A 19,113-nucleotide genomic window follows, 5' to 3' on the forward strand; every position below is an offset into this window, starting at 1 on the left:
TGTGTGTGTTGGGAGGGAGGGAGGGGGGGATATAAAATGCTGCAGAAAACCACCAATTTGGCCACTCTGGGATAAAAACACATCCATTTTTCTTCCTGTTGTTTCACCCAGAACTAGTTTAGCTTTTCAGAAACCCCAAAACAAATTGGACTCACGACAGTTTTTCTGACCCCAAACAAACTTAAAGGGGTAGTTCAACATTTTGGCAAATTGGCCCATGCATTGCCATAATCCCTATAGTTTTAGCAGTAGGTTCGTTTCCTTTAATTGTCGGTGCAAGCTATTTTTAGAGCGGCGGAGCAGAGCCAGGAGCTGCTCAGAGCTACACTATATGGAGGCTAATGGGATTTCTTGGTTTCCCTCATCAAACTCATCAAATACACAATCCAACAACTCCAAAACGCTCTGGTGGACAAGTTGTGACCTGCACATTGACCACGCTATGAGATAATAACTGAACGTTACGAGACAGAGTTGTTTTAGAGGTAAATTCATGCAAAACAGCTGATGTGCGTTGCGTTCAGGGACAGTTTTTCAGCAAGCAGTCTCTGTATTTACCTCTAAAACAACTCTGTCTGGTAACGTTCTGTTATTATTTCATAGTGTGGTGAATGTGCAGGTCACAACTTGTCCACCAGAGCGTTGTGGAGTTGTTGGATTGTGTATTTGATGAGTTTGATGAGGGAAACCAAGAAATCCCATGAGCCTCCGTAGCGTAGCTCTGAGCAGCTCACGGCTCTGCTCCGCCTCTCTAAAAATAGCTTGCACCGAGTATTAAAGGTAATGAACCTACTGCTATGACTATAGCGATTATGGCAATGGGCTAATTTGCCAAAATGTGGAACAATCCCTTTAAAGCTGCTGAACTGAATATACGTTTCCTCTTTAGTGGTTGAATGTGAAGAGGTGAAGAAAAAATGCAAATGATACTGTAAATTACTTATGCTACAGCAGCGAGACGCTCACACTGATCAAATGGTGAGCAGGATTTCACTAATCCGTGCACCTGCAGCCACGAACGCTCCTCACGCGACTTTTGAGTTTCAGGCACAAAAAGAAAAAAGAAAAACAGAAAAATCTCCTCACAGCTCAACTTCAGCAGCTGATTAATAAATGATGAAGGAGGAATATGCTGAAGTGGAAGCAACTTAACCGTCACTTACAAGCACAGATGCCGTAAATTATACACAGCGTAGATGAAAAACATGATGAATGAAATATGAACAAAATGTTGTAACAGGCAAATGGGATGTACGGACGCCTCGGCGATCCGGCACAGAGAGAGAGAGAGAGATAAATCCCAACATATCGTTTCCTCCCTCTGGGGAGCGGCAGTTACCATTTTGAGCGGGGCCAGTATCAGGATGACATAGCGGACCTCGCAGCAGTTCTCTCCCCAGTTCTGCGGCCTCTCCAGGCGGGAGATGCACACGTGACGCCTCTGGAGATGCTTCACGTTGCAGCTGGAGCCGAGGGAGAGGGAGAGAGAGGGAGGGAGAGGGAGGGAAGGAGAGAGGGAGAGAGAGAGGGAGGGAGGGAGGGAGGGAGAAAGGGAGGGGGAGAGAGAGGGAGGGAAGAGGTTTTTATATAAATGTCAACGCCTCACTCACCTCGCTGCCATCGCCCTTTATTTCCATAGATTAACCTCTTTCTCTCCAGCAACAGTTAGACAGTGTTCAAATGTCGCACACACACACACACACACACACACACACACACACACACACACACACACACACACACACACACGCATACATGAATGTACACACACACACACACACACACACACACACACACACACACACACACACACACACACACACACACACACACACACACAGTAACAAAGCAGAAACACTCACACATTTCTGCAGATCCATCATATGGATTCAAGTGTATTCAAACCTCACAATGTGAAAATAGTGAAAATCAAATATCTCCACATTGATAAGTTTGAGTTTTTTTGTTTTACTCTACTTTATGAACTGAAAATATTTTATCTGTATCTCTAAACTACAGTGTATTAACAATTTTAAAACCCACAAAACTATGTGAAAAAGGATTTTGGAGATTTAAAGTTTCACATAACTGTGACAAATTGTTTTACAGTATATTCATAATGGTCTTTATTATGTAATGCTTACAGATAGATAGATAGATAGATAGATAGATAGATAGATAGATAGATAGATAGATAGATAGATAGATAGATTTTATTGATCCCAAGATGGGAAATTACCGTACTTTAGCTTTGTAACAAAGGAATTTGCCCTCAGGGATCAATAAATTAAAGAAGCTGCAACTAACTGCAGCTATTTTAGCATGAAACAAATCGGAATAATGAATCCATCAGTGACTACACACACACACACACACACACACACACACACACACACTGATAGACTGCAGCTTACAGGATGCAGAGCCAGGACTGCTGGTACTGGATCCCGGTGGCGGTGGCCGTCACCCCCTGGATCGTCTCTGACAGCAGGTGAACTGTGGGAGTTAAAGGTCAGAGGTCAAACACATGTTGGCTCAGCTCGACCTCAGACCGACTTCAGTTTTCTGTGTGTGAGGCCCCGAGAACACGACGAACAGCAGAACCACGACACGACACGACACCGACACCGACACACACACACTGAGTTGAGCCTTTATTGTTCCAATCTACAGTATTTATAGATACGTATCGATAAACTGTGGCTCTGGTTTTTACTTTACTTTACTCCTTCTTCTTCTTTGTGTTCTTGGTCTCTAATGGTGTCGGCCGAACGTCTAAAATGTTCAATAAGAAAATCTGATTTCTGATCTGCGGAGCCAAGCCTCGCAATGTGATGTCTACATCAGAAGTGTCTAACGAGCTCGCCTTCTGCTTTATAGACGGCCATGATGCCAGTCTGCTCTGCTCTGCTGTGTGTGTGCAAACAGCCCACCACGACAACCTAATAACGATGTCCGTCCGTCCAACCACACAAACCACCACCAACGCTAATGTTGGCGGATTAAAAACACTCACACACACACACACACATACAGAGAGACACAGAGTTTATTATGCTGCTATGTTTACACAGTACAAATCATTAAACATGGGAAACTAAGCGGCGCTGCTGAAGCCAGGACGCTGCCTCCTAATAAGAGGAATCTCCCCTTCCCTCCTCTCACGCTGAGAGTGATGAATAACAGTGTTTTTTTTTTGTTTTTTTTGGGAGGGGGGTTTCTCCAGCAGCCCCCGACTCTCCCAAAACCCCTCCAGAAGAGTCAGTCAGCGCGCTTTTGGCTCTGGCTCGCCACCGACGTCCTCTCTCTCTCCCGACTCATCAGCGCTGAACAAATTACAGGGTGGAAATGTTTTTGTATCGTAAGCAGCGGGGACGATGGTTTCCGTATCATTCTGATTTTACCCCGCCGGTGCTTTCTCTCTCTCTCTCTCTGTCTGTCTTTGTCTTTCTCTCCATCACTCTCCCTCTCTCTCACTCTCCTCTCCGCCATGCCGTCTCATCAATAAAGTATCCTCCATTCATGCCAGAAAATGATGGGTGTCACCATGACAACAGTATCACAGTGCTCAAGGAGTGAGAGAAACCGGGAGAGGGAGAATAGGAGAGAGAGGAGGGGTGGTGGTGGTGGTGGTGGTGGTGGAAAGGGGGGCAGACAAGAGAGACAGAGAAATAAGAGAAAGAGAGGAAAAGAGAAAAAGAGAGAGAGAGAGGATGCAGATTAAGAGTAAGAGGGGAAGAAAAGGATGAAAAGAAGCATGCAGAGAAAGAGAATGACAGGGAGGGGAAAAGCCGACACGTGTGGGGGGGAGAAAGAGGAGAGTGAGACAGGTGGGAAGAAAAAGGGGAAACATAGGGAGACAGACAGAGAGAGAGAGAGGAATAAAAGGAATGGGGGAGACAGGAAGAGAGAACAAGATGGAGGAGACATGCAGAGAAAGAGAGAGAATTAAACAGTGAAAGGGAGAAAAAAAAATCAAGCAAGAGAAATAAGGGCATGTAAGGACCTGGGGAATGAAAAAAAAAACAAAAAACATGACAAACAAGATGGAAAATGAGAGTGAGACAAGATGAAAAGAGGAGCGAGAGGGAGACAGAGGGAGGAGAGGAGAGGACGGAGAGGAGTGAAGGAGATGGACTGGGATTCAATTCAATTAATAGCAGTAAGCCTGACAGCCATGTAATAATCAAAAACCATCCAATTTCTCATTGACGTCAGGGAAAAGAGGGGAGAAAGAGAGACAGAAAGACGGAGAGATGTAGAGAGAGAGATACAAACAGAACCGAAACAGATGAAAAGATAAAGAGGATGAAGATGGAGACAGAGGTTACAGTGTGGTGGAGGTGGAGGAGAGCCAGAGCGAAGCTACCGGGGCTAACGGCGTTAGCCTGCACATTGAAAACCACTTCAGCTTCTGTGGCTGGTGTGGTGACAAATGTCTTTTCTAAGTGAGAGCGATTGTTTCGGTGCTGAGAGCAGTTCAACAGCCGCTGCACCAACACACCAGCACCGACGTCGGCGTTCGGGGTTAAACAGCATCATTACCTCAAGTGGGAAGTTTCTGCAAAAATTATTCAGGAGGACTTAAGTAGCGGCACTTCCTGATTTGGTGACTAATGTATTCTAAATCCTCATTTATGCATCCGTTACATAAGATTTTATTCTCCGAGTATTTTCTCAATATGTGATAAACAAATTGAGTTTTGCCTGATGCAATCCATAACAGAGGACGACGACGCAGCTCCGGAGCATTGAACACAGATTATCTTTGCATGCTTTTTTCTTTTTTGTAACGGAGCGTATAGCTTTGACTCAGGCATTAGCTTCTAAGTCGGCATCAACAGATCAGTATCAGCTGCTTCACTGCCAACAGCTCAACAAGTGTCGTCCAATCACATCCACACACGAGAGTTTATTATAATAAACCCAACACGTCCCACTGCAGCGGACCGGTCTGGACTGGTCAGACTGGATCTCACCTGTGTTGTGTGTGATAAAAATCTGGTGCGACAGGAAGTGACAGTGGCGAGCAGCATGACCGTCGCTATTATTACACCCAATCTCGTCAAACACTTTTACTGTCATAAACTTTTGTTGGGTCTGTCCTTGTCCTGCGCTCGCTGCAGCTCCGTCCTTCCTGTTTCTGCTGCTGCTTGTATCAGACTCACTGTCACTTTATTAGCTCCCTATAACCTTCACATGAGGAGGATTTACTGCGGGATGATTGTATTAGACTGTATTACTTTTAGTTAGGTGGACCTCCAACATTACATCTCAGTGTACAGGATACGACACATCAACCTGTTTTACAGCTGCAAAATGGAAGTGATTGATACAATAGTTTAATAATGAAATTACATAATGTGAAAGCATCAAACTTTAAGATTAAGTAGTCAAGGAGGGCCGTGGCCAGACATTGAGCTGTATTTCTATAAATAAAAGGGGCTAGGGTTAGGGTTATAAAAAGTAATTGAGTAGAAGTTTATGATTATATATGATTATTTTACTACTTTGAACGTTCCTGACCTTGAACCGAACGTCCATTACAGTATGTTACATTTATGGTTCAATATGAAGCTGCCTCTGATGGAAAATACAGCAAAAGCCGATGAAAACGAGTCAAACCAGGAAGTGTCTGCAGCCGAATCTGGTCAACTTGCACTGCAAAGTGTACAAGCTGTGCCAAAACCGTCTTCATCCATAATATATAAAGTTATACATTTTCAGTTTTTTGTATTTCGTTGCATAAAAGAGCACACAACAGGACACCAAGCTGACGTCTGCCATATTTGTTTTTCTTCATTTGATCATGCAAGTTTCAGTAAGAACTCAATCATTAGGCTACTACTGTATAAACAGCAGTTGTGTGGTCTGGTCCAATTTGTCTTGTGCATGCGTTTGGAGGATCATAGCCTAATATTAAATTCATTTTGTGTTCTACTGTCCTTTCTATGACTCTATAAGACAAAAATTGTTTAGTAACGTAGATTCAAATTAGAGGTTAGACGATGCTGAGAAGCTAAAACATCTTTTTCAGTTGAATATATTTGCATTTTCTTTATTTCTTGAAAAGGCTTGGGCAATGAGACGAAGAGCGATATATAGTTGAATACTGAAAGTAATCTTAAATTGTTTATTTATGTCACACCTGTGTGGCAACAGGAAGGATTGTCTTGTCTTTTTTTTCATGTATTTGTCATTAAATGTGTCAAGTAATCCCATATGGGATGGGCCACAGTGGTGGTTCATTCATTCATTAAAAATCGGTCCTTATATCTGTGGTTTTTAAAATCTGTTAACATTTGAAAAGGTCGAGTGTGTAACCAGGACCTCATCCTTGTGTGTCAAAGTCAAAGTCACCCCTACCTCTGTAAAGGCTTCTGCTCACACGGGGGGGATATCAGACTAGAGTGTGTTACATCACCAGCTTAGGTGAACAAACCTGACTTGAATACGAGAGCGGCTGCTCGGTGTGATCAGCGTGATCATGTGGGACGCTAATTAAGACACGCACGTTTGATACTTGTCAGTTAACGTGAAGATTTCCGCGCGGTTTCGTCACCTTTCTGCGATGCAAACACGTATATAAAAAAAAAAAAAAGTGAAGAGAAGAAAACAATCACAGATGCTCACACGCAGCATATCAAATGTGACAAACTTCAATGGAAAGTGATGAAAACAGATGAGGAAGGCCAGACCGGATTGAGCCCCTTTGATCTTTTACTGATTCTTGGTGAATTCTTTAACTGTATTATCCGCACGGTTTCGGTTGCAGGGCAGGAGAAAAGACATGATTGCCATTTCTGTAAATCACATGGGGATAATGCAGTCTGTCACAAGTGAGAGGAGACAAATCAATAAATATGCAAAAAAGTCAGTTGGATAAAAAAAATGTTGCAATGTTAATATTTTTTTTCTGGTTGATGAGCCGGTGTAACATCCACAGAGATTCATGGTTTCTCTGTCACCGCGTGAACGGGCCACGAGTCCTTTTTAGCGGGGAGACTCCTTACATTATGCTCAGAGGTGACCTCAATAAAACCTCCTGATCTTATGCTGCCAAGAAGATTAACTGTGGCCTCAACCATTGGTAAACCTGCTGCCAGTGAACACACACACACACACACACACACACACACACACACACACACACACACACACACACACACACACACACACACACACACACACACACACACACACACACACACACACACACACACACACACACACACACACACACACTCACAAAGGAGAGTGATTGGTTACCTTCAAAGCGGGGGCTGTGGAGGGCGCTTTGAAGGAGGTGATTAAAACACAGGAGGCCGCCATACAGCGGTGGGAGATGAAACACTTAACTGTATACTAGGCATCACCATCACAGCCAATCACAATGCAGCACAGAGATGCAATGTGGTCACATGCTGATGGGAGGGGCCACTCGGACTCGGACTGGGTCAACACTGAAACCTTGTTATCTTGAGGGGTTGTCGCCCTCATCTTCTGCTTGCTTGCATCAAAAACACAGTGTTTTCATGCACTGATCAATTTTGAGATTTTGGGCTATATTTCTTCCTTAACATGTATTCTTTCAGAAAAGTCAAACGAAATGGTAGAAAATCCACATTAAGGTGGTTATTTTACTTCATTTTGTCTCTTTTGTTCGTAGATTTGTCATTGTAAAGATCTCTCTCTCTCCTGAATTATTATGTAGGCTCCAAAAATTGTCATCTCCTCCGTATCCGCAACCAATCGTAAAAGTATGATTTACATTAACAATCTATGGAATTTTACAGTACAAGTCTTTATAGGCCGTTTTCTCAAAATGAGTTTTTCCTCATACTCTGGGTGCAAAATCTCTACTTCAGCAGCACCTACAGAAACCAAACCTTCCAGTTTTATTCCTGTCTATATTCTGGAGGTTTTTACATAGGGGTTTATTGATATATCATTCACAGCCTGATTTATACAACATTTTATTCCTAAAAACATGGCGAAAATTGATTTTTTTTGGGGGCTGGTGACAGTATTTTTTCATTTACAAAGTGATAAAAAGAGATATCCAAAATCCCCTCTGTAACTTCTGACTCTAATATGCCAACAAAATAAAACAAGGATTTTGAAAGGGGCTTTATCCATTTTTCAGATTCTGGATTCTGGAAATGTATGCAAATGAGCGCATATTTAATCAGATATTGCCCCATTTACGTATTTAAACATAACATTTGACAAAACTTGTAATACAAAAAATATTTGTCTTAATGTAAGTGATAAACTTGGGAAGTTTCATGGTGATATCTGTTACTTAACATTTTTTACCCTATTCACCTGTAGTGTCTCCCCTTAAACAAGTTATTACTTGAATATGAGATCAGTTTTTCCCTACCTGACAAGTATTAACCCTTTGACACCCACTGGCCCACCCAGGGTTAAATGATTTGCATTTTATCCCTTTAATCAAGTGCATGCATTCATTTTCTCACTCTACGCTTTTTTTTTTTTTTTTTTTTAATCTATTCTATTTTGCAGGGCTTTAGAAAAAGAGCTGATAACATTATGGGACAATGAGTCGGCTGGACAGGGCGCTGATTTGAGGGGGCAGCTCGAGAGGCATTGATATCTGTGACACGGGGAGGGATGGCTGGTGTCTGTAATCATTTGATGACTCAATGCATCGACCCAGTCCCGAGCGTGGAGGAGAGGAGCACAAACGGCATACTGATGGTGATGATTGGGTACAGAAGCAAAAAAAAAGAAAAAAGAAAACACTGATTGCAGCCTCACGGCGGGCTGATGCTGACATTTTCATCCAATTAGCACAGCTTACCGTCATCAAAGAAAACGAAAGTTTGAGACTTGTCTGCGTGGAGGGGAGAAAAACCAAAGAGGACAGAAACCAGAGAGTCAGTTCAGTTCAGTCACCTGATCAACAATCCAACAGTTTAGATTTTACACAAGCACACACACACATTCAGTATATATATATATATATACATAATATATATATATATATAGACACACACTCTGGTTAACAGGCACGCACATAAATATCTCTGCTGAACAGAAGCTTCATTTCCTGCCCTCCTTTACCTCATGCATATTAAATATTATATTCCAGAGAAAATCCCTCAATGTCTGGTCTTTGTTGGCTGCAGAGATCTTATCTTGATTACCGTCTACAGGCTATTACCAAAAATTGGATTTTATCACCGATAGCGCCCGTGTGTCCAGCTAGTTGCAAAAGAAACCCCAGAAGACGTCAGCGAGGAGATCGAGATGAGAAAAACGACACACAGAGTGGTCGTGGTCGACGTTTTTTCTTTTTTTTCTTTTCTTTTCTTTTTCTTCGTGTGGTAAAGAGCGCAAATTAATGGTTTCAATTTAGTATTCTGATCATTCCTGCTGAATGTTACAGAGAGATTTTCACAGTGAAAAGTCACGCCGCCGGCCTGGAAAAGATATATTATTATAATGGAGAGGCAGAGCCGGCTGATTCAAAAATACACAGCACCTTTCCTGTTGAACGGAGCTAATTATTTCCAGAATATTTAGAGTACCTGTTGTCGGGGAGGAGAACATGGAGCTGCACAAAGTATGTTCTTCAGAAACAGTAATAGTCTGTCACACAGATGCATTTTAGATATTACTAAACAGGTTGTATTGGAGCTGAAGGGCAAAAGGGTTAGTGTAGATTTTGCAGTGAAGGAAATCTCACCTGCTGCAGCTTTAAAGAAATATAAATATGTGAAAAATGTGCTTTAGTTTGATTTGAGTTGAGTTGGTGAGAAACAAAAAAAAACCCAACATAACAAATACACAGGAGAATTATGCAAATGGAGGCGAAGTGGAGAGCCGGCGAGATCGATCAAAGGTGACAGCAATTTAGGAAGAAATTATGGTACAGTCATCACAAACAGGGCGCACAATCAGCAGCAGCGTGCACGGCGCCGAGCGCTGTCGCTGCAAACAGCGGCGGCACGGAGGAAGAGAAGGAAAATACAATTATACAGAACATCATTACTCAAAATATTGACAATTATTCATTGTGCTGCAGCGGCTCGTCACTTCCAACGCACCGTCATCACCTGTCGCCATGTTAAAGTGTGTTGAAAGTGTAAATGTATGTGTTATGTGTGCGTGTGTGTTTTCTTTTTAAACTTTTAAGAAGCAGGTTTTAGTGACGGAGGTGATCTTATTATCAATGCGTTGCATCATCAGCTGTGTTGTTCATTATCCCTCGGCACAGCGAGATGCTTTGCTCCTCCGCCGAATCCCAAGACAAAACACACAAGCACAAAGTTGGCCTCCAAAAAAGAAAAAAGAAAAACCGACTCCTCTGTACAAGTTGGAGCAGGACTAATTATCTCTGTGGGCTTTCATCTTTTTTCATTTCTGTAATTCTCTGTTCTTTCGGTGCCTGTTATAATCTCGCCCTGTTCTCTTTATCTCTCAGCTGTACAGTATTACACTCCAAATGAGCCGGTCCGCTCGCCCAGCCGTATCGCCCCGCTGTGGCAGAGTCAACGTAGATATGACAGAAATTAATACCTGAAGAGATGTGTCCCCGTGATAAAGGAGCTCACTTCTCTCTCTCCCCCTCTCTCAGCACTGACACACGAGGGTTTCACGTGTGAAATGTGCACGACTGCGACGACGGGGAGGAGGAGGAGGGGTATTCTCACTCTGTGACTTCATGCAAAACAAACACAGTGTGACCCACCTTTTTAAAGTGCTGAATATTCTTGTTAAACAAAAACAGAACTAACAAAACTAACCCTCTGGACTCTACGTCGGCCATTTGTGTCCAGTTCACTTTCTTTTTTTTCTTTTTTTTGGACCATTTGAGCTATGTTAATGCACAATCTGTAAATGTATTTATATACCCCTGAAAACTAACTAACTTTAATTCCTTGTTTGATGTTACAGCATCAAACCATACAGTTTAGGTAAAACAGTTTTATTTCTAAACTTAACACTGGAAATAGAGATGCATCGGCTCCGATATTGACTAATTCGGATGAATGAGGCCGATCTAGCATTCCGATCCAGTCATTTCTTTTTTATTAATATCATACACAGCAATACTACAGCTACAGCGATCTAGTGTTATTTATTTCTTTTTGCTGCTAATGTACACTTTGTTATTTGTTAATAAATAACATTAAGTACATTTATATCTGTGTAAATTTGTTAGCTTTTTTTTAACAAGGCTAAATGTGTATGTCAAGCCTGATGCCTTCACTCACATGGCAAGGTAAACGGTTCATTCATTCAACAGTAGTATCGGATCGGTATTGGGTATCGGCCGATACGCTCAGCCCAGGTATCGGTATCGGATTGGATCGGAAAAAACTGGATCGATGCATCTCTAACTGGAAACATTTAGTTTATCATGTTTTCTATCAGATTATGCCATTGGTCCATTGTTGGCCAATGGTGCAATTTCATGTTAATATTCTTAGTTTCCAATATAATGTCTGACTGCACTCCAATGGAGCAAATGAAGGACACAGCTAAGTGCATTGTGCAAAGAAACTGGCATTTATTGATATTTTATACTTATTGTAAGACAAGAACTGATGAGTAGAATGAGAAGGTTATATACAGTAGCCACAGTTCACTCCAATCCATGTGAACGTCTAAAATACCTTCTTCATATCCACTCGTATCTTTCTCTGTAAATATTTCTTTATGTTACATCTCTGTTTAAACAGCACGGTGCTGCTGCTGTTTTTACTCATTTGCATGTTTCAAACTGTAAAATCTTTGCTTAGGTCTTAATTTGTTGCATAATTGTACGATTGTTACATCATTCATCCTCAGCACAAATTAATTATCGCCCAATTCTCATCTACTATTATCCCGTTCCTTCTGGTGCAACTAATTAATTTCCCAGGAGTGATGACACAAGTTTCAGCTGATTTTAAAAACGCTGCCTTTCTTCCTCCACAATATGTGCAATATTAAAAAAATATTACTGTATGTTGCTGGTTTAAAGACACAGTGTATGTTAATTAGTAAATACGGTAGGTATTTTCCTTAATGATTCAGTCTTGCTTTATGTGAGACTTCAGTGAAAGCTCAGATTGATTTCCAAACTGCACGGGAAGCCTTTTTGTTAAGATGGCAGCCGCAAAGAACGATATAAATTTAAAAAAAAAAAAAGGAAGAAGACGAAGAAGAAGCACCCTCTTCCTCTGCCTCTTCATGGGGTATTCTGGGAGAGAAAGAGTCAAGTAGCAGCAGCCACCACAGCTTGAGAGTCTCAGAGAGCCATTTGAAAAGCTAAGTGAGTGATCGATGACAGAAGTCAATTATCACCTCGCCGATCTGTCAGAGGCGGCTGTGCAGGACCGAGCTCTCACACACACCACCCACCTCTGACTAACCATCAACAACTGTGCAGGACACCGACCGGCACTCGGCAGACAGGAAAACACCGTACGGACACGTCCAGATGGGCGACAGATTAAAGTCCGAGCCCACAGAGAGGTGTCGGGCCACCGAGAGTCTCTCCGGAGGGCTCGGATTTAGCTCCAGACTCTTCATCTATCTCCTTTTGAAAGGGATGAGCCGCTACTATTCTCCCCCTCCTTCAAAGAAAAAAAAAAAAATATCCCCTCATTTACGACGGGTTTCAACATTTCACAGCCTGGGAAATATGAAAAACATTCTTTGTGACATTAACTGGAGGGAAAGCAAAGCAAAAAGTCTGATTTGCCAAATAACTACTTCTTCTGTGTAAATGCGGCGTTCAGTGCAGCTTGTGGCAGAGTCGGGCTTCAACAATGGCTGCACACTGTTATGTAAGAGGGCGGATTTCTCCTGCTCTAATGGGCTGAGGAGATTCGCCTTAACCAAGAGGCTTTGCTCCTACTCAGCCAAAGAGGACCTGTTCTGAAGGGACCCGGCTAATGTGACAGGGGAAGAGGTCCAAATGGGAAGATTAATGTGTATGCAGCTCATGTGTCTGCGAGCAGAACCTATTTCAAAAATAATGAATATCGCTGGAGTTTCTGACAGGGCTGCAGGAATCAATAACAAAACCCTCTGTTTCCCTAAAAAACACGACATTAAAATGTTTCGCCGATTTAACATTCTGCTTCCTTTAAAACGGCACCTGGCTGCTGCAGCGGGGGAGACACAATAAAAAACACACAAAACACAAAAACATCTTCGACATCAACGTTTTCAATCGTGTGAGAGAAACGCTGCAGCACAGCTGAGCGGGGTTGTGTTTGTTCTGATCACCAGCTGTGTTGTTCTTCATCAAGTTTGTGCATTTGTGTATTCGCAGCACAGGATAACCTCCTGACAGTTTTTTTTTTTTTCTAGGGGGAAACGTTTGATGCCTGCACGTGTCAACGGTTGCCAAGGCGACCCGGCACATTGAGCTTTATTCGCGTCCTCTTAACAAAGACCCTGGGGGGAGGAGGTGGAGGGGAGGGCAGTTCAAACATCACAAACTCTTCTGTGGGTCTTAAAAGCGTCGGGAACCGTTCTTGTGAAGTGTTTTCCCGTCAGGAGTCAAAGATCGTCGGCTCCCGGTGCGACTGTGAGCGGGCACAGATGGTACAAACTTGTGTTTTGCTTGTGTGTGTGGGTTGACAGTATATTTCACACATTTCTGCAACGTGCTGCTTACCGTTCACCTCCTGGGCGCCCGCGTCTGTGAAAAGCATGCTCATCACCTCCTCGAAGTTGATGCCGGGCTCCATGGCGTGGCTGTCCTGGCCCACGTGGTGCAGCATCCGCTTCAGGACGTCGTCCAGCGAGGCGGCCGTCTCGTCCAGCAGGATGGTGGCCCGGGCCAGGAAGCCGTCCAGGTCCCGGTGCGCCCGGACCTCCTCCTCGAAGTTCATCAGCTTCACATACTGCGTGGAGAGAGAGAGAGAGAGGGAGGATTGGATTGGATTGGGACTAGATGTTTTTACTCAGGGATGTCAGAGCTAATCACAGCAATCAGTGTAATTAAGACTGTAAGACTCAAACACATTGTTAAAATGCAGCCAGCCCAGTTTCTGCAGAGGCGCAAGACTCACTCACTTCAGATGAGTGTGTGGTTGTAACGATGCCAGGATTCGGTCTATTGAGAAAACGAGTGTTCCACATCTCTCTCTAAACTAGTCGTATTTACACCACTGGAATTAACATTTATTCTGCTAACCAGAGTTAGCTTCAATTCATGTTTTATTTGGGACAATACTGTCTATCTCTGTAAACTTTGCAGAAACTGGAGGGATTCAATCTGATTTTGGTAAACAAAGAATTTTTTCCAAATATTTTCGTCTTTGTTGCTTCGTCACAGTGTTTTTCACAGTTTCTCTGCTGCAGCTACGTAGCTAACGAGCCGTGCAGGGAGATGACGCCGCCATTCCCAGTCAGTGCCTACGACGCTCTGTTTGATTAACTCTTTATCCCACCGGCTCAAACAGCTGTCGGCGAGCAACGACGTGAATCGCAGAATGAAATTGGAGAGGCGGCTGCAGCAGAATCAGAGGTCTGGAACCGGGCGACAAAACCTCCAATGCAAAGGTTAAAGGGATAGTTCAACATTTTGGCAAATTGCCATAATCCCTATAGTTTTAGCAGTAAATTCGTTACCTTTAATTGTCGGTGCAAGCTATTTTTAGAACGACGGAGCAGAGCCGTGAGCTGCTCAGAGCTACGCTACGGAGGCTCATGGGATTTCTTGGTTTTGCCTTCAGGGACAGTTTTTCAGCAAGCATTCTCTGTATTTACCTCTAGAACAACTCCGTCTCGTAACGTTGTGAATGTGCAGGTCACAACTTGTCCACCAGAGCGTTTTGGAGTTGTTGGATTGTGTATTTGATTAGTTTGATGAGGAAAACCAGAAATCCCATTAGCCTCAGTAGCGTAGCTCTGAGCAGCTCACGGCTCTGCTCCGCCGTTCTAAAAATAGCTTGCACCGACAATTAAAGGTAACTTGACCGTGGCTGAAGAGCAGGAATCGTTTTCTACCTGGAAACCTCTGATTGGGGCGACGCAACAAGTGTGAGCGCCACGGTATCCTTCCACACAACACCCCCACTGAATCAAATAGTGCCATTTTCCAAACACATCTCACCCCTCTAGAGTCCGTCAGAATGGCGGCGGCCATGTCGAAGAACGACCTGAATCACCGTGCGAACAGAGAGATGAACACAGCTCGATTAAGAGCTCAGACATCCACCAGGCTTCGATCTAATTGATTGTGTGATTGACAGAAATCCTGAAGCTGAGTGGATTCCCTGCTGTTCTTTTTTTTTTAAAAACAGAACAAGACCCGAGCAGCGGGGGCCACGTCTCCAGTCTCTGGAATTATTTGTGTGTGGAGCTCTATAAATAAACGTGATTTGGGTTTTTTGTTTGCATGAATCTGTCGAGGCTTTAGGTGTGAGGGTCTTTCAACCTCCAGTCATTAAAAGGTTAAGGATAAACTGAACTCGTTCGGCATTGATTGGGATTTATTCCCAGTCAAACACACACACACACAAGCTCTAAACGCTAAATGTGTGGTCTTTAGCTCCGTATGTGAAGGACGGAGATTTCTGTAGTTGTTAATATAGAAGATGAAAAGTGCACAGCTGTTGCAGAAACAAAAACCATATCAAAATTAAAGCCGCAAGCGGCTATGACGGGCCCTCGTTCCACGCCACTCGGCGTCCCCGCTACCCCCGGGCCGCTCTTCGAAACCCCCGCGCGCAACCGGACGTGGGCGGCTGCGTCGAGGGCGGTCCCCTCGTCGAACACGTGAAGTTTTGAGCAAATCGGACAACGTGCGATGGAGTTACGGCAGGTTTACGGTTCGTCCACCAGGGGGCGGTAACGGGATGTGGGCCGTTGTGTTTGGGGTCGTGACCTCATCACACATGTGAAGTTTCGAGCAAATCGGACAATGTCTGATGGAGTTACGGCAAGTTTACGGTTCGTCCACCAGGGGGCAGTAACGGGATGTGGGCCGTTGCGTCCGGGGTCGTTACCTCATCAAACACGTGAAGTTTCGAGCAAATCGGACAATGTACGATGGAGTTACAGCAAGTTTATGGTTCGTCCACCAGGGGGCAGTAACGGGATGTGTGCCGTTGCGTTCGGGGTCGTTACCTCATTATACATGTGAAGTTTCGAGCAAATCGGACAATATCGATGCAAAATATGTAATTTCCTGTTACCACCGGGGGGCGCTATGAGTGACGTAGGAAAATAATATGTCGGATCGTTCAGGGTCACGCCCTCATCATGTGCACCAAGTTTGAAGCCGCTGCGATCAAATCTGTGGGCGTGATAGCATTGCAAACTTCTTAGCTGAATTCGGCAACTTGGCCGTGCGCTAGCAGCCACGCCCTTTGACCTACACACCTGCGGAGCACAAGCCGTAATCAGCTTAGTCTGGAGATGTTCTCGCCCCAATTTGAAGTCAATCGGGCGAACTCCCTCGGAGGAGTTCGTTTTGCGTCAAAGAAATGCTAACCAAAATGGCCGACTTCCTGTTGGGTTGAGGGCGTGGCTCCAATTCAATTTTTTGTATGTTTGGGTATGATACAGGTGTGTGTCGAGTTTCGTATGTGTACGACAAAGTAAGCGAAATTTGTCTATGGAGAATTTCGGAAAAACTTCAAGGGGGCGCTATTGAGGCATTTAGCCACGCCCATGGGAAACGACTCTATCTGCTGAAAGAGCTCGCCATTCTTGACCTCTGGATGAAATTTCGTGAGGACACGACTTCGTTAAAGCCACGAAAAAGGCAAACGTAATTGTACGATAAAAAATCGTCAGTCGCCGCGGCGGCACACGGACGCCGTTCGTCGTATCTTCACAGCGTTCATAATGTAGCTTCAGCAACTGGTTGTGCATGTATTAGAAGTGGAATGAAGTTGATTGGGTGAAGTATGGATTTTTAATGATTTTTTGCGTACTTCCTGTTACCACCGGGGGGCGCTATGAGCCAGCCAGGAAGTCGATACATCAAAACGTTCAGGGAGGAGCCATCGTCATGTCCTTTGAATTTCAAGTGGCTACGACGAAGTATGTGCGCGTATTTGGCAAACGTAATTTAAATTGGGAAGATACACATTCGCCGCGGCGGCACACGGACGCCGTTGCTCGTAGGGTCAAAGTGTTCATGATGTAGCTTCACCATCCGGGTCTGCATGTACTAGAAGTGGAACGAAGTCGATTTGGTCAACTACGTATTTTTAACGAATTTTTGTACGTTTCCTGTTACCACCGGGGGGCGCTATGAGCGACGTAGGCAAATAATATGTCGGATCGTTTAGGGTCTCTCCATAGATTTTTGCACCAAGTTTGAAGCGTCTACGATCAAGTATGTGGGCATGAGAGCCGTTCGTATTTACATGGCGAGCACCGAAACAGTCGCCAAACTTCGGGGCACGCCAGAGGCCAACCCCTTTGAGCTACAGACCTGCGGAGTACAAGTTAAGCTCAGCTAGGTCTGACGATGTTCTGGACCCAATTTGGAGCCGATCGGGCGTAATCCCTCGGAGGAGTTCGTTTTGCGTAATTGAAATGCTAACCAAAATGGCCGACTTCCTGTTGAGTTTCGGGCTTCGCCATAAGAGGATTTTTTGTTCATCTCGCATTGATAAATATGTGTGCTGACTTTCGTCCGCTTTTATTAACGTCATTTTTTTCCCTATGGGTTTTTGAAAAGTTTGTAGGGGGCGCTATTTTGCCATTTGGCCACGCCCACATGCGAGACCACCACTCAACGCTAAGTTGCCACAGGTCCCACGGGCGTACAAAATGTCCTCCGTTTCTCGGCTTGGGAAAGGGGTCGAAATGGCGTTTCAAATCGGTAAAAAGGAATAATAATAATAATAATAATTAAAGCCGCAAGCGGCTATGACGGGCCCTCGTTCCACGCCACTCGGCGTCCCCGCTACCCCCGGGCCGCTCTTCGAAACCCCCGCGCGCAACCGGGCGTGGGCGGCTGCGTCGAGGGCGGTCCCCTCGTCGAACACGTGAAGTTTCGAGCAAATCGGACAACGTACGATGGAGTTACGGCAGGTTTACGGTTCGTCCACCAGGGGGCGGTAACGGGATGTGGGCCGTTGTGTTTGGGGTCGTGACCTCATCACACATGTGAAGTTTCAGGCTGATCGGACAATGTCGATGCAAAACACGACATTTCCTGTGTCCACAAGGGGGCGTCTTGAGCGAGCTAGCGTACGATCAAATGGAGGCGTAGAGGGCGGGCCTCTGATCATGTACTGAAATTTTGAAGTGACTACGATCAAGTATGTGGGCGTGGAAGGCAAACGTAATAGCATGGCGACTAAACGAGCAGTTGACCAACTTTGTCGCCCCCTAGCAGCCACGTCGTTTGACGTAGAGAAAAGCTTTTAATAGTGTTTGACCAGCTTGGTCTCCTGATGATCTGTAGCGAATATGAAGTCAATCGGGCAAAATCCGTGGGAGGTGGCAGTTCACGATGGAGCGCTATTCCTGTCGCCTCCACAAGGGGGCCATTATCCGTAGCGTCATAGCGTTCATGAAATACTTTCACCAACTTGTTCGGCATGTTTTAGAAGTGGAATGAAGTTGATGGGGTCAACGATGTATTTTTAATGAATTTTAGCGCACTTCCTGTTACCACCGGGGGGCGCTATGACTGACGTAGGAAAATAATATGTCGGATCGTTCAGGGTCACGCCCTCATCATGTGGACCAAGTTTGAAGCTGCTGCGATGAAATCTGTGGGCGTGATAGCATTTAAACATTTTTAGCTGAATTAGGCAACTTGGCCGTGCGCTAGCAGCCACGCCCTTTGACCTACATACCTGCGGAGCACAAGCCGTAATCAGCTTGGTCTGGAGATGTTCTCGACCCAATTTGAAGTCAATCGGGCGAACTCCCTCGGAGGAGTTCGTTTTGCGTCAAAGAAATGCTAACCAAAATGGCCGACTTCCTGTTGGGTTTAGGGCGTGGCTCCAATTCAATTTTTTGTATGTTTGGGTATGATACAGGTGTGTGTCGAGTTTCGTACGTGTACGGCAAAGTAAGCGAAATTTGTCTATGGAGAATTTCGGAAAAACTTAAAGGGGGCGCTATTGAGGCATTTAGCCACGCCCATGGGAAACGACTCTATCCGCT

At 44.4% G+C, this 19,113-nt stretch overlaps 1 protein-coding gene across 2 annotated transcripts in view; it reads right to left on the reverse strand.

Moving 5' to 3' along the window:
• slc4a11 (solute carrier family 4 member 11) overlaps nt 1–19,113 on the reverse strand; it is a 115,248-nt gene that overhangs the window by 34,373 nt on the left and 61,762 nt on the right. For both annotated transcript variants that reach the window (XM_083998416.1, XM_083998417.1), the window contains exons 5-7: nt 13,646–13,874; nt 2,415–2,496; nt 1,340–1,463 (exon numbers count right to left, since the gene is read on the reverse strand). In XM_083998416.1, coding sequence (XP_083854542.1) covers nt 1,340–1,463; nt 2,415–2,496; nt 13,646–13,874 — 435 coding nt within the window. The remainder of the gene's footprint in view (nt 1–1,339; nt 1,464–2,414; nt 2,497–13,645; nt 13,875–19,113) is intronic.

Source organism: Trachurus trachurus, assembly GCF_905171665.1.
Source record: "Trachurus trachurus genome assembly, chromosome: 22".
Taxonomy (NCBI): Eukaryota; Metazoa; Chordata; class Actinopteri; order Carangiformes; family Carangidae; genus Trachurus; species Trachurus trachurus.